General features: G+C 39.0%; 1 protein-coding gene across 2 annotated transcripts; it reads left to right on the top strand.

Moving 5' to 3' along the window:
• The first annotated feature begins 9,737 nt into the window (after window positions 1-9,737).
• Window positions 9,738-15,490, top strand: egfl6 (EGF-like-domain, multiple 6). Of its 2 annotated transcripts, XM_072444574.1 has the most exons (13): window positions 9,738-10,070; window positions 11,134-11,240; window positions 11,481-11,573; window positions 11,637-11,756; window positions 11,841-11,960; window positions 12,064-12,198; window positions 12,275-12,397; window positions 12,735-12,785; window positions 13,020-13,244; window positions 13,911-13,985; window positions 14,056-14,151; window positions 14,228-14,490; window positions 14,960-15,490. In XM_072444574.1, exons 1-13 carry the CDS (start codon window positions 9,997-9,999, stop codon window positions 15,065-15,067), a joined length of 1,590 nt encoding a protein of 529 aa, XP_072300675.1. In that variant the 5' UTR covers window positions 9,738-9,996; the 3' UTR covers window positions 15,068-15,490. The 2 variants fall into 2 exon arrangements, with proteins under 2 accessions (XP_072300675.1, XP_072300676.1); XM_072444575.1 differs by lacking the exon at window positions 12,735-12,785 and having other exon boundaries at window positions 9,740-10,070.
• Window positions 15,491-16,436: the final 946 nt, after the last annotated feature.

Below are 16,436 nucleotides of genomic sequence, written 5' to 3'. Positions count from 1 at the left end.
TTTTTTTTTTTTTTTTTTTTGTATGGAAATGTTTTGTTTACAACCTGCCGAAACTTGCAGCTTGGCTCCATAATTTGAATGCAACACTATAATTTGCTAGCTTCAAATAAAAACACTGGAGTGGAGAGTGAGGATTACGCAAGTATGTTCATATACAAGTGGCTCAGGACATGCACAAGTGTGGGAAAAGGATTTGAGCCAGGTAATGACATGAGGCATGAAAACAGTTAAAGGAATCTGTGCAAAGTACAAGGTTTTTGTCAATAGGAAATGTCACAACTTCTTGGGTTAAAGTGACATATTGCAACTTCTGTATAAAACTGCCTATTCTAATATCATACTCTTGGGGTAGAAAGCTAAATTAAAATATTCATTAAACATCTTTAACAACGCAAACCCTTCTATCTTCTAAAAGGGAACTATGCAGCGGAAAACAAAGCATGTTTGAGCAATCCCTACAATACCAGAACCATCTATCTGCATCCATCTCATTTGCACAATCTTGTCCTTGCTGTAATCAATCCCAGCACCTCAAAGTTGCCTGTCGTAGCAATGATACGTATGATGTATAATGGTGGTTTGAAGAGAGAAAAGAATTTCAAGAGAATGCAGGAATTGTTGCCTCTGGGAAATCATAAAAACCTGTAACGTGTCCTATCATGTACATTGTACTTTTTAAAATGTATTTAGTTTTATTAAAGAACATATTTAACAAAAATAGATAAAAGCAGCAGACATCCAAGAAATGAAAGAAAAAATGATTGAACAAATAAAATCATGCCTTTGGCCATTGGGTTGATAGTATTGTTCATACCGTACTACCGTTGATAACTCTTGAATGTTTTTAATCTCTGGTCGAAAACAACAAACATACACAAGAACTATAGGAACACAAAACCAAGTGTAAAAAGAAAAACAAATGGGTTCATGCTGGAAAGAGGCATCAAACCCAAAACCTGATCAAAAAAAGATTGTAAAAGGGAGGGAAGTCCAATCGTAATGAAGGGCCCCCCAAGAAACTTCCCAGGCACTCCCGAAACCAATCCTCAGGAGGAACTGGATATTTGACCTGCTTAGCACACCACACCATGCATGTATTTTCCAATTTCCCACAAATCCAATCTCCTACATTTGGTACATCGATGAGGGAATGTACTTAAACACAAAGTTCATGTACTAAAGCAGACAGCCAACATGGGTCTGAAGTTAAAAACAAATTAGTCATGTCATCAGTCTCTTCAAATTAACAGAAATGTATCACCATGTGACCACAACCCGAACTCACATGCCCCACGCTGGTGGCTCCATCTCTCATATTGTTTAGTTCTCAGTGTTTTGCATCTTCCTCAGGAGCACCTCTGCTTCTCCTGGTGTTCTGAGCATGTGTTTTTTACCTTCAAACGTCACCAGAAAAGTTGCAGGGAATGAGAAGAGAGCTCCTCACAGATGTGGTGGAACTTTTGCCGTTGTTGACGAAACTTGGGAGGACTCCTTTAACTCTTGCAGCCTTTAAGACACGTTCCTTCACACGATCATTCAGAAACCTCACTATCAGGCCTCGTGATTTATCAGCTGCTGTTCTTGGTTTGCACAGACAATGTGCTCTTTCGATAATGAAGGAGCTCAGGAATAATCTTCCCCAAAAAACGTTCTGTATCCTGCCCTCCGAGACGCCCCATCAATAGCCTTGACTGCAAACTTGATGCGGCTGTGGAAAACCACCCTTGAGACCGATGATAAACCACTTGCACAAGTGTCCATCAAATGTGGCATATACCAAGGAGACGCCCTGTCCCCACTGCTGTTCTGCATAGGTCTGAACCCTTTGAGCCAAATAATCAACAAGACTGGCAATGGGTACAGACTCAGGAATGGGGCCATGATCAGTCACCTCCTCTACAAGGATGATGATGTGATCTGGACAACAAATCCAGAAGCTTGTTTTTCAAATTTTCCAAACCAGATACTATTAAAATTTAATAGAAGTCAACAAAAATAGCACTGGATTTATTTTCAGCACTATAGCACTGTAGAGCCCCAATCCCAGCTACTCTCAGCCCTGATGATTTTCTTCTTTTTTTAACAATAAAATAAAAACAATCAGAGATAAATTAGATATTAGAAATTACTCAACTACCAGCCCTGAACAAGACCAAGCTGTAAAGCTAGTGTCCCATATAAATATAAAATCCATAAGTAACACTAGAAAGGGTCACTGCTGTTGATCAAGTAGAGATAACTTCAGCCATTATGTCCTCACTTGTATCCTAGACCCGATTCCAAGCAGACTCCTCAAAGACATCCATTATAGACTCCTCTATTCTTAATATGATCAATACTTTATTAGAAAGTGGTTATGTTCCACAGTCCTTCAAACATGCAGTCATTAAACAGTTTTTGAAAAAGCATAATCTAGATCCTGACCTATTGGTAAATTACAGACCTATTTCAAATCTTCCCTTTGTCTCTAAAATCCACAAAAGAGTTGTAGTAAAACGGCTTTGTCGCCCTTTAAAGGTCAATCATTTATTTGATGTTTTCTAGTGAGGGTTTAGAGCCCACCACAGCACTGAAACTGCACTATTTAAAGTCTCAAATGATTTGTTGTTAGCTTCTGACGATGGACTGGTCTCAATCCTGGTTCTGTTGGACCTCAGCGCAGCGTTTGACACCATCGACCACAACATTCTACTGCAGAGGTTAGAACTAGGTTAGCTGGTTTTAAATCCTACTGGTTTAAATCCTATTTATCAGATAGGTACCAGTTTGTTAAGGTAAACTAGAGCTCCTCAACAAGGCCCTAAACGTCTACGAGACGCTTTATCTGAGCAGATAGTCAACACTGGACAATGTCAGTGTTGCCTCCAGTTCTACTGTAAGAAACCTTGGTGTCTAAAGGGCCGTTCATGCCACAGCGTCAAAGCGTCCAGTTTACATTCAAAGTCTATGTGGACGCGTGTCTTGGGCGTCCTACGTTTTTGCGGCGCGAATCCTGCGTTTAGAGCGTCAGGCGCGTCAGGGGTGTTTGAGCGTCGGACGTTTTGGACACTCTGGATGCGCAAGGCAGAAAAGTTGAACAAAGCTCAACTTTTCTGCGGCAGACGCGGCGCAGCAGCCAATCAGAGATGAGATCTTGGAGCAAATAATGATATTGACTAAACACTGCTCACCTCTGAAGTATCTGTGGGTCCTAGACAAGTCCGGAGCCCATCGCCTCCGTTTTTGGACTTTGTAAAGTTAGTACACAGAAGCCACTTTCTCCATCTGTTCTGCCATTGCACAGCTACACAGGTACAAGTGTGTGCTGATGATTTTAAAGCTAGTGATTTTAAAGCTAGGTTTTGCAGCAGCGGTGAGAGGTGCTTCTACTAAAAGCGCCGTCATAACCGTAACCTACGTTGTGCTTTTACAGCTCATAGACCAGAAGTGTTGCTAAATCAACACTTAAAGCAAGATGTGTGATTTGCTATGATAAATGCGGTTTCCCCTTACCATTAGTAACATTGTGTGCTGCCCTAAACTGACAGTAAGTTTTATTGTTTCACTTTACTTTAGCACTTGTCAACTACAAATGTTCATCTTTAATAATTTTGACCAAAATACTCTTTCTTCCAAAAATGTAATATTCTTATTCAGAATATTCCAAGAACAGGACTATTCATCTTTGTTTTCCTTAGTAGAAAAAGCTTCAGTTGTAGTCATCTGGACTCAGTTAGAAAAAATAGACGTTTCGACTCTCATCCAAGAGTCTTTGTTTTCCTTATTTAACCCATGATGAGAAACGTCAGTTAGACAAACAAACACAAACTGGCCAATCCAGTCTTACACAATGTTTTTGTATGCAAAGAAATAAGTTACAAGCCTAATTCAATATTCTTCACTTAAGATTAGTAACCATCCAGACAATTTAACCTAATCTAAAAAAAATAACACACAAAAATTCCCCTGTTTGTCTATTGTTCAAGTGATTTTGTTACAAAGTAAATATTTTACATCAAGTTTTAAAAGCTGCAGGGAAATAGTTTAAGGTGATGTGAAACTTGCAGTAACATGTCGTCTAGAATGTCTGTCACAAAGCATTACACAAAGGGTAAAGCTGGATCTAAAACACATAACATATAGTGTTGTTTGGCAAAGGAATTAACCATAAGTGGCTAGAGATAGGAAGTGAAACATTTAATGAGAACAAACAAAGTGATGTGAAGTATGTTCTCTACACGCTTAATAACATGTTCTGTGAGTTGTTTTCCATGTGACTTCAAAGCAGACATTTTATCCCTTCACCGTGCAAAACTATTCATAACTTGTCATAGCTTGTTAAGGGATATGTTTTGACACGGAAACAGGTCCTGCCTACAGAATCAAATGTTCAGCATATACACTTAGTTAATAAAATGTGTTGACAAAATGAAGTCCTTGGAGCACATCTGTGTCTTCATTGTTCCCTCCCACAGAATGTTGTCATTGTGCTGTTACCTAATCTGCAGGAGGCGTTGGCGAGCTTTGTGCACTTTACAACTACCATTTTCATCACGATCTGGCTTAACGTTTTATCGCCATTCATATTTTTAATCAGTATTTTGAAGTGGTAGGCAGCCATGACATTTTGACCAGTGTAGCACTAAGTAGTAAAACCAAGACGTAGGAGCTTAAAGGTGCAACAGGATGTGGCAAGAGCGTGCAGCACTACAGCAGTAAAAACATGTCTTGTTTCTGTCTACTGCAGATAAATATTCACATGGGGGTGGCTTGAACGTGCAATTACTCCACGTGGCTATGCAAAGTATCTTAAATTGCTTTCATAATTGTTAAGTTAGCTGGACTTACAGGCAGGAGACATATTCTTGGATCAGCCTTCGTGATGAAAAAAGTCTGAGGAATGTGCTTAGCCATCATTGTCACTAACAGTAAATTGGCCAAACAGGAATATATACTCAGCATTATTAATCTCCCAATATGCTATTTATATCACGTGGTAGTCTGTGTTTGCTGAAGTTAAATGGCTCACTCTCACCCTGCAGTAGCACTCAGAATTGGGCTGAAGGAGGTTTATTATTTGACTAATTAATGGCAGTAAGCACACTAAGGGCTATGTTTTTGCCGCCGCCATTTACAGTCAGTAGCATATTTTAGTAGAGGAGGTTTCAGGAACCCTGACTTCTGCTATTTGTTTGCAGACTGCTTCCACTTTGACTGTGTGCTGATAGAGGAACCGTCCCAACCAAGGGTAAAACTGTGTGCTTAGATAAAAAGCCAAAATGTAAATCTGTGCTGTTATATTTACCAATTAAATTTGTATGTGAAGATCGGTATCTCAACAGGAAATTACCATAAGACTCCTATATACTGCTATACCTAAAAAAGACATTAGCATTTAGTATTAAACTATAACATATGTAGATTTTTTAAATGTTTTAATATTTTGTTAATTGAAAACTGTAATACTGATCTAAAACAGCTTAATAATAGAAAAGCGTCAATTAACTTCCTGTTCAACACTGCAGGCTCTTCGTAGTGACATTTCACAGTAGCAAGCGGCAGATAAAACCTGATTTACTTGTTTTATTGTTGAAAAATGACTATAGACTGAAAAGTACAATCAGTGGGAGGAGCTAGGGTTAGTAAATACAGGATTAAATCAACAATCGGAATACAACTCTGAGTAAATAAATGATGAAGTAACACGGTTAACATGAAACACAAGTTTAGATAATATGTCCCCTAAAACTTGACATGTAGTCTGCAGCTCAACATCCTCCTGGAGATAGTTACTTACTAAACCGGTTCTAAACGTCTCCAAGGCTTGTTTAATAGATTTTGGAGCTAAGTTAAAGAAGAAGAATGTTACATGAATGAGGAAATAGACTCTCCATTTCCTCATTCGGAAATGGAAAACCCTTTATCTGGGCTTTTTACAGATAACATCTTTAAAAGGTAAAGTGCCATCAAATTTTAGAGAAAAATCTTGGTTGGTCAAATGCATGGGATTCTTATCATATTTCAGTCTATAGTTGTTTGCACCCTGAACAGAATCCTACTTTTTTACGATTGCAATACCTCAAAAAAAGAAAAAAATAATAACTACACGGGAAGTCCCCAGTCTGACTACTACCTACGTACAGTATGTGAAGGATGTAAATACAGTCCACAGACAAGTTTCTGTGCAAGTAAAGAAAGATGAGATGGTGAGAACAGAAACAGAGAACTGGATTAACAAGAGTCAATTTAACAATTAGAGATGGAAGGCCAACGTATCTCCAAAATCTCAACCAAAACTGCTGATCTTGTGAGATGTTTGCAGTCACAAAATCCCACCCGCAAACCTGCTACAATAATGCAGGTAGCTATGGTCGAAGCTCACGCACAAGAAACCAACTTAACACTTCTTATGAAAAGAAAAGATGCAAGGATAATATCTGCCAGGCCAGAGTCCAACAAAAAGAGACAATCTAGGTCCAACCCAAACACTACAACAAGCTTTCAATATATAATGTGTGTAATCAGTGTGATGCAGATGTTCCAGCACAAACACCTGGACCAAAGAGGAGCTTCAGCAGCTAGAGATCAGTAGGTCAGGAGGAGGACAGGGACTCTAATTTACAACATATTCAAAATAAGCTCCCATATGCAGAATGTATTTGGCGTTGGTAGATTGTCAAATAAGAGTCCGAAGCACAGTTTTCTGTTTACAGTTATCTGTTTAAGGTTATCTGTTTACCAGTGCAATGGTTTCATAGTGACAATGAAATCACATGACCTTAACGTTGGTATGTGCCTTCTTCTAACCTCTTGCACAATGTCAACATCACACTCTAATGGTAGACTTACCGGTAATCCTTTGTCACTGTTGTGTTTGTGCAAACATCACTGTTCTGCCTTGCTGATCATTTGGTAGGGCAAAGCTAAACTAAAGAAGCTTTATACTGAATAGTTGATTGATGTGGTGCATATTCACCTTTCTTGTAGCCTATATAAACGCGTCACTCAAAGCAGGATGTGGTCACTTTCAAAATAACTCGTCAACTGCCTCCTTTTTCCTTTTATAGTCAAACTCTTACTTAATACAGTGATGCGATAGTGAACTGAGTCAGCAATTGATTTCTTGCTTCTTTTTTTCATAAATAATGAAAAAGTGCCCCTAGGAATTTTGAAGAAACAAGTCAAGATAGCTAAATTTAGAGCTACATAAATTGCAAACAAAACAGCATTTTTTTTAAAGCATCACTCTAAAGACAGTAAACTTGAAGTTATGTCATTTTCAAAAGGAACTGTGTAACTCAATCACCTGATCAATATGAGCTGACTTGGCTCTAATTAACTTGTCAGTCAAGATATACACGGTGTACATGGTGAGACAAGGACCTCTAGTGACAAAAAAGGGGAACTTAACACAGGACCGTGATATGTTTTCTTATGCACATAAATACATTTATAAATGTTGATTTTATCTATTAAGGATAGCTTTATTTATTAAGTTAATAAATAACGTTCTTCTTTTTGGCTCGAGCCATTCCATGGAATGGAATGCAACAAGTCTTTGTTCTTGCCAGGTTTCTTATTATTATTATTATCATTCATGGTCATTTTGCCACAGCTCGGGCATTTTTGACACCCTGGACATCGATGAAAAGTCCCACATGGGACATAGACGCGATCGGCCCGGCTCGAACTCGAATAATATGGAGCTTGCGAGAACGCCTAGTTCAAAAAAGAAAAAACATGAAAAGCTTAATCTTTGGCCTAGGCACATGACACTTGGGACTGTGATAGAGCTACCTTTGACCTCTGACCTTTGACGAGTAAAACACACCTGGCAGCATCTACGCTCTATGATAAACAGGAAGTCAGCCATGTCGAATCAAAGTGGCACTGCCACGCTTGACTTTTTTTTTTTTTTTTTAAATCATACTTGTCCAAGGTTTTTTGTCCAATCGAGATCAAAATAAAACTTTTTGCATCTAAAGACATTGAAATTTAATAAATATTCAAAAGAATGTTGATATTCTTCACGGTCTCTGCGTAACACGCCCTCAATTTCCTGTTTTTTCAAGGACAAGTCACGCCTAATGGAACTGATCTGCGGAGCTCATATTTCACTCACTAATGCGTTTTTATGTCTGATTGGAAATAAATACCCATGTAACAAATTTACTCTATAGCGCCCCCTACCCATTGTGTGAAAAACTCAGCATTGTCTGATTTGTTTGAAACTCATGGTTTATATTCTCCTCAAGACGCCATTAAAAAAGTGCATTGCAGATAGGTACAGGGAGGAGGGTGTTTAAAGAATAAAGTCTAAAGAATAAAGTCTAAGAGAATGGCAATCGCGATCAAAACAGGTCGCGTCGGTGGCGAAGGCCTACCGCGGCTTTAATTGTGTGTGTGTGTGTAAATAGGAAAAGGAATGAACTATGTATTTTTAAAAACCTCAATGCACAAAGATGACGAAACAAAAAAATCCTCGCTTACTAGTTGACTACTAAAATACTCGTTAGTTGCAGCCCTAATTTGCAGACAGACAATATGATTAATTTGTGTAGATAAAATGTGCCACAAAAAACTACTAATTCCACAATATCCCTTATTGCAATCGACAGATCTTGAACACATGAGGGCGCCGTTGCAAGGATGAGCACTTCATTACACATGAGTGACATCCTTGCACATGCACTAGTCACTACGCAGAGGTCAGTTTACATGATCAGGATGCTTGAGATGTCACATGCACGGATTCAAGTTGCAAACCTATAGTTGGGATGTAAGTCCACATGTTTGACCTGGATGAACATAAACTAAACGGTGCCTGGGAGACGGACTCAAAAGAGACTACATTTTCCATAACCTCTCAATATACAAACAATAGAAATGCCTTTATGTTAGAGACAAGGAAACATTATCTTTAGCCTAAGAAATTATGGTTTTCTGTGGTAGAAAACTCTAAATAAAACCACTACATCATAAACATTGATCAGATATTCTAGTATTTTGTTTCTTTTCCATTGTCCTGATTGTGCAGCTTTATACTATTAACTAAAGGCAATTTTGAGTCATTCATACAAATCAGAATCAGAACAAAATAATCATAATTCCGTGACGTTAAATGTATTGTTATTAAATTCACTTCCATGAGCTTTTACCCATGTTATAATGGTGTTGAATAATCCGGTATTGTCCTGCATTCAAAGCTCAAGTGCTTTTTTGTCTCTTTTCACATACACATATCCCCACCCACTTCCCTGTAATTAATTGTGATAGTTCTTCTTTTTTTATGCATAATGAGACTTCTTTAAGCTATTCAGACTATAACAAATGGGAGAAACAACAAACAAACCAGGAACCCGACCTGTCATCTTTAAGAGTTAAGCAGAGCAGAAACAGATGTGAGAATTGGATCCCTGGAAGTGTGAAAAAACCATTAGACATTTTTTACGGTCAAACTTGCATCTGAGGGGCTTTTAACATGCAACCTGCGACTGAGAGAGACATCAACGAGAGTGCAGCCGCTAATAACAGGCCTACGCCTCTCGCAGCTGTAATGATACGGTTATAAAGGAAATCTGCTAAGTTGAATTTAGGAGTAACTAAAACTGCAATGGAAGAAAAGGTTGCTAATCTTCGGGTGGAAGAAAGTTTAATATGGACTTTTTGTGCGTAGTGGAGAACCCTGAAAGCTAATCCCCACCCCCACCCCTTCCACACCTCCCCAAACCCCCTTTTGGTAAACCCACTCCTACTTCCACAACCTATTCCTCACAGTCACTCCAGGCTGGAATTTCAGACAGCAAGAAAAGCAAAAGAATTATGGCACAAAGAATATAGTCAACTGCAATTGGAGACTCTTTCCCCAGAGGAGACTACTTTTCCCAGAGGAGTCGTTACTTTGGAAATAGCATTCTGGTTCCTGACCAAGCACCTTGATGAGTCTAAGCCCCCGAGTGGACTAGTAGAAACAATAACAGATAACCTGTGGGAACGAAGCTCTTGCAGGTTACAGACATGCAGCAGCTAAACTTGGTCGGTACTCTGATTCTTTTGCTGCACATCTACTCAGGCTGTGCAGAGGCTAATAGGTAAGTCAAATTTCCATTCATTTTGCATTAGCCAGACAGATATGCACAGATATGTAATCTGTGGAGTTGAATGATAGTGGGAAGGACCTATGCATACATAATCTTCATAGTATCGCTTTGGAATAGAGCCGATCATCTACAATGATGTCCTTTTTCCAATCAAGACTTGAACTAGAAGAGCTAAAGTACAAAATGCTTGCAACTTGTTCAAATAGGACGTTCCACAGCAACCAAATGCTTGCCGTTATTTTTAATCATTTAGACAAAGACAAAAGTTTTTTTTTCCCCTTTGGTTTCTTTGGCTTTGGTTTCAATATTTTTGTCACTTAGGTATTTACTAAGAAAGTCTGTGGGAACAAAGTTCCAGCTAAATGTGGCCCAGCAACTGTTAATAACAGAAAAGCACCTGTCACACTCATTTGAGAGGCTATTCTGGTGGATTTCTTGTCTCAGATTCCCTTTAGACCCACTGGAGCCAAGCTGCTTTCATGAAACAGCAGCAAACATATAGATCCTTCAGTGTTATGGAGTTGTTGATGGGAAGATGACACGGAGCTTAAACTGTGATATATAGTCCAATGCACATGTAGCATTGTAACTGAAAGGTGCCCAAAATCAATGCTAATTTACATGTTAAAGCCCCTTAAGAAAGTTACATACGAAAAATGAATGTAAAGCTAGAGTTTCTTAGTGCTTCTGAAAATAACTTTACAGTGTGTTCTCATTTTACAATGAGTTAAATAGAAGATTGTGCACATACTTAAGGTGTATTATTAGCCTGCTTCTCTTAACCTAAAGTCTACATCCTGTCAGCTGTTTACTGTTTTCCATGAGTCTCTGCTTTTACTGTGTAACTTTATAGGGATGTTTTCACTTCACCAAAACTATAATTATGGGCATAACGTGGAATGGATTGCTTTAACCTCGCGTTTTACCCTCTGCACATGAAATGACAGATCACTTTTGGCACAGATTTATGATTTCATGTCTGGAATAAACTGTAAACGAGATGTTTGAATTATACATCATGCCAGATATAATAGCTTACTTATTCTCTGCAAAGTCACTACAGGCAAGTCCTCACTGGCAGCCAACCAGGTGTGTGTCGCTATGGAAGGAGACTGGAGTGTTGCTACGGCTGGCAAAAAAACAGTAAAGGACAGTGTGAAGGTAAGAACAGTTCTGATGCTCCAAATGATGGGTCATTGGACATTCATGTGCATGTTCATAGGCAGACTGGTAATTGTTCAATTTAGGAGAAAAACAACTTTAAGCATTTCTGTACAGTGTGTTGCAATTGTCTGGCTGGAACAGAATCACAATGTTTTGTCTAATAGGAAGCAGTGGTCTGGGATTTTCCAACCAAAACTATTTCTGGTGGTCACTTTTTCATGCTAAATGTTCTTGCAGCTCAGTGTGAGCACGGCTGCAAACATGGAGAGTGTGTTGGTCCCAACAAATGCAAGTGTTTCCCCGGATACACTGGGAAGACATGCAATCAAGGTAAATTGCAGATCAATGCAGTAAATCTCTTGAACACAAATTATTGATCTATATTTTTCACAGATTTAAATGAGTGTGGGTTGAAACCTCGTCCGTGTGAGCATCGATGCATGAACACTCATGGGAGTTACAAGTGCTACTGTCTGAATGGCTACACGTTGATGCCTGATGGATCTTGTGCAAGTAAGTAACAGTTAAAACACAAAGGAAAAGCAGAACTTAAAGCTTTTAGTAAACCTGTAATTATGCGGCTTTGCTTCAATGAAGATTCCAGGACATGCTCCCTGGCTCACTGTCAGTATGGCTGTGAGGAGGTTCAGGGGGAGATCCGCTGTCTCTGCCCCTCTACAGGCCTGCAACTGGGACAAGATGAGAGGACATGTGTCGGTGAGTTTAGAGATAAATGTAAAAAGGTGTCATTATCAAGTTGAAGTACATTTATGAAAGACTTGGTTCCAAATATTTACTGGCCTATTTTTCATTACGTCAGATGTGGATGAATGTGTTACTGGCAAGAATCTATGCCCCTATAATAGACAGTGTGTGAACACATTTGGCAGCTACTTTTGCAAGTGCCAGGAAGGCTACGACCTCAAATACATTGATGGCAAATATGACTGTGTAGGTAAGGTGCACAACATAAACGTGATGAACAATTCTTCTCTCCCACTGCTTATTACGGAAAACTTTTGTGGTTCCAGATATGGATGAGTGTGCGACTGGGGCACACAAATGCAGCCACCATGCAGTCTGTCTCAATACTCAAGGATCTTACAGATGCAGATGTAAGGCTGGATTCAGAGGCAATGGATTTGAATGCTCAGGTGAGAATGTTTGGCCCTGAATCTGTATAAAGTAATTGTGTGGTTATTACAAAATAAAATCAAAAACTATTATTCAGAACAAATCTAAAATGGTTTTACCCTTCATCGTGACTGGTGGGATCAGAAACATTAAACTAAGTCTTAAGTTTCCTGCCTTTTGAACCTGCAGATTAAAAACACACTTGTAAAAATAGGACATTGACAAGATGCCAGTTCTCTGGCAAACCTGGCTTGCATTTACAGTGGGCCCACTTTATATAACATTGGGAACTGGGTGTGCCTAATAATAACACTCTTTAGTAATGGACACTCAATTAAACATACCTTTATTTTATAGTCAAACCATTTAATCCAAGACCAGGAGGCAACCCCGATGATTTTCTCAATGGTGAGATGTTAAAGTAATCACTGCCATTGCTTTGGCTGTAAGCACCCTAAAGGCTTTATAAATGTGACATTCAGCATGGCCTTGCAAAACTAACACCCCAAGATTTTATCAATGCGATTGATAAAAATAGTAATGTGCTAGGTTTTGTAAGCCGCTAAACATGAAAACAACGTAACATTTGAACTGTAGGCTTCCTGCTTGTAATGTCTAATCCAGATGCCTTGCTTCCTGCAGTCATCCCTGACTCCCCAGTGAAGTTTGGCAAACATCAGAACGAGGACATCAAAAACATTATCCCAGAACCAGTTGGGACAGAGCCCCCAAAGTTCAGGCAGCAGCCTTTTGACTATGATGGAGAGGTTTACATTGGGAGTCCAGATGAGGTGAGACCAAAGGAGATTGCAGAGGAAGAAGGGGAGGAAGAAGACAATCAGCTCAACCCAAGAGGAGATGTGTTCAGTGAGTGTCATTACATTCATTTCCAAGACCCCCCCACATCTACGGCAGGATGCCATTTAGTCAGTATTTATCTATGAATTAAATCATATATCTGAGGAAAAAACTCAAATGAGGAAGGCCTGGAGACATCCATCACCTCAAGCAAGGAATTTTCCTCTCCTGGCATGTGAAGGCTTACGGATACAACTAGCTTCATCTCTCGAGAGCAGCTTAGCCCGCAAGCCTTTTATTATGTTTCCCAAAACAGCTGTTGTGCAAACAGACTTGACTCCGAGTAGGGAGTCTGTCATCAGCCCTCCAGCTTCTCTAACACTAGGCCTGTGCGGCTGTGAAGGTTCAATAACCCCAGCTGTCACTTGTCTGACTCTTACAAGGGGGGAGGGTTGTTCAAACTGCATTTAAACGCTTCAGGGGTTTCATCCTCAACTTTTAGTTCCCTCTGAAGACATGAGTGACGGCAGGGCAGGTCTACACCTGCTGGCTAAAAGCCCCTCTCAGCTTTTTCCTTCATAATAAAGAGAGTTCTTCCTATAAAAACCTACATTTTTTTTTTGCAATGGGAAAAAGTTATAAGTTCCAAGATTTACCTCCAGGAGGTAATTGTGAAATGTATTTTATAATTTAAGAAAATGCACAATGATTTTTCTCTTTAATTCCCATGAGCAGTTTCAGAGGACTTTGAATCAGTGTTTGGCCCCACCACAGAAGTCAAAGAAATTGTAATAGCTCCAGTTCAAGATGGTAAGAAAAACAATATTAAAACTGCTTTTGTGGAAACTATAATGTTAATAAAGACTTGTTGCCTCCACAGAGTTTATCATGGATTGTAACTTTGATCAGGGCGCATGTGAGTGGGTCCAGGACAAGACTGATAACATGGACTGGAGCGTAGCGTATCACGATAATGGTAAAACAATGACATCACAGAATGACCAAAGAGTGACCGAGTAATTGAAATACTTATGAACATATGATCTTTTAAGGGGCTGAGTACTACATGGCCGTGAGTGGATTCTTGGGAGAGCAAGAGAAAGTAGCAAAGCTTACGTTGCTACTGAGTGATCGGGCCCAGCAGGGCAGCTTCTGTCTCACCTTTGACTTCCGGATCATGGGCCAAAATGTTGGCACCCTTAGAGTCCTCCTTGATAACAATGTGTATCCAATCTGGGAGCAGAGTCTAAGCCAAAACCAGGCCTGGCAGACAGAGTTCCTCACTGTTGCCTGGAGAGAGAAGGCACCAGAAACGGTAAATCAAACTTAAAATATACTGATTGATCAACATAGTAGGAAGGGATGGGACAATAAACAGTATTAAGGTCATATCGTAGTATTACAATACCAGGTTTTCAGTACCAGGATGGGCTTCTTGACAGTATGTATATATCAAACATCAATACATTTTTAGTTAAGAGGTCCTTTTTTTTGTTAAGCATTATAAAACTCCACTATATACTGTTCATACAATGGTATTCTTGGTCATGGTTTTCATGAACATTTCATATTTTTCCATCCCTAATTGTACGTATCACTTAATTTGGCCATATGAAACTTGATGACCTGATTTAAGATCAGAAATGTGTAATGTGTAGAGTCTGTGTAGTTGAATATAATAATAATAATAATAATAATAATAATAATAATAATAATAATAATAATAATAATAATAATAATAATAATAATAATAATAATAATAACACAGCACTTACTCTTGCCAGATCATCTTTGAGGCTCAACGAGGAGGTGGTGTTGGTGGAGAGATTGGACTGGATAACGTTGTGTTGTCTTCAGGCCCATGTCAAGACGACGTCAGTCCAGACTTTTAGGAGCCTGTTATTGTTGGTTATGAACTGTTAGTAATTATCATTTATTTTTTCCCCCTTCTGTATAACGGCCTATTTCCTGATGTGGTCAAGCCCAAACATCATAAATAGGCCTACTTAAAATTGCTCTAATTTAGGGCTACTCTGGCAAAACAAAGCTCAGTTCAATTCTGCTATGGAGCTTATCACAAAGCTCAGGGACAATGACAGATATTGTCACAGAATATACTCCTGTATTGTGATCAATGTGAAGTCATCTAAATGTGCTTGATTTTGATGTAGGCCTAATGTACATTTGCTTAAAGGAGATCACAATCATAGAAAGGTTCTGAAGGCTGCTTAGTTTTTAGCCTCTATGTAATGGTGCACAACTGCTGTAAATGTTGCTGTATTATGTACAAAAATATAATAAATGTGTTTTTTCTACATTATGGGTGGTCTGTAACTAGCTAGGTTGCCTTTATATCTACCTACGTGAACAACTGATTGCACACGGGGAAAACTACCAAGATGTTTTAACCATCAAGTACTTTAGGCTTAACATTAGGCAAACAATAACCAATTAAAAAAAAGAGTGAATTCTGTTACTTGGGGGTTTACAAAGTATACTCACATTGTGTAGTATTTTTTCTTTGCATTAATATCTATTTTTCGAGTTAATAGTAGTGGGTGGTACCCCATCCATGACAGACCCCAACCAATAATACATCCATGACCCCAACACGTTAAGGTATCGCTCTTCTTCTCCATCATAATACAGCCATGATCTCCATTAACAGGAGAGGGGGCCATCGTGTGGTGGTTTCGGAATATTACAAACAGAATCCTGGTAATCGGACGCAAATTCACTGCTGTTCAATTATAAGAGCCATGAGCATGGGCAATAAAAATATAAACCTGGAACATGTATTAATTTGCCACATGTTTATCGATATTATAACAGATCCATGATGTTTATTTAGTGGCTGCTACGCCTCTTCACGCATGCGCGTACATCATCACATGATCCGTCGGTTTCCGTGTAGCCATCGTTAGCTTGATGTGCTAACTGCTTTGTGAATCGGGTTAGGATTTCTACAGGAAACACTGCCGGTTGGTACACCATCCTGCTCTGTGTTACTGCTGTTGTTATGTGTTTTCATATTTTGTAGTTGATCGTTGATAAATAGTTTGCGTTAAATTAAGACACGGTAAGCTATAATGCACGAAGTTGCATCATATCAGTTCATTAATGTTTCAGCTCTGTCTTGTTTGGTCTTTAAGGCTAAAAGAAGCTAATCCTGAACTTAAACATTTAAATTACTGCCATCAGTCGTTTTATGCATTCTGGTACTGATATTCTGGATATAGTCAATGTATTTCACTGTGCTTT

Source organism: Eucyclogobius newberryi, unplaced genomic scaffold (assembly GCF_026437365.1).
Source record: "Eucyclogobius newberryi isolate DKJ021-1_F unplaced genomic scaffold, fEucNew1.0.hap1 SCAF_14, whole genome shotgun sequence".
Lineage (NCBI taxonomy): Eukaryota > Metazoa > Chordata > Actinopteri > Gobiiformes > Gobiidae > Eucyclogobius > Eucyclogobius newberryi.
The sequence above is the reverse complement of the archived record's forward strand: the minus strand, read 5'-3'. Positions and strand labels throughout refer to the sequence as shown.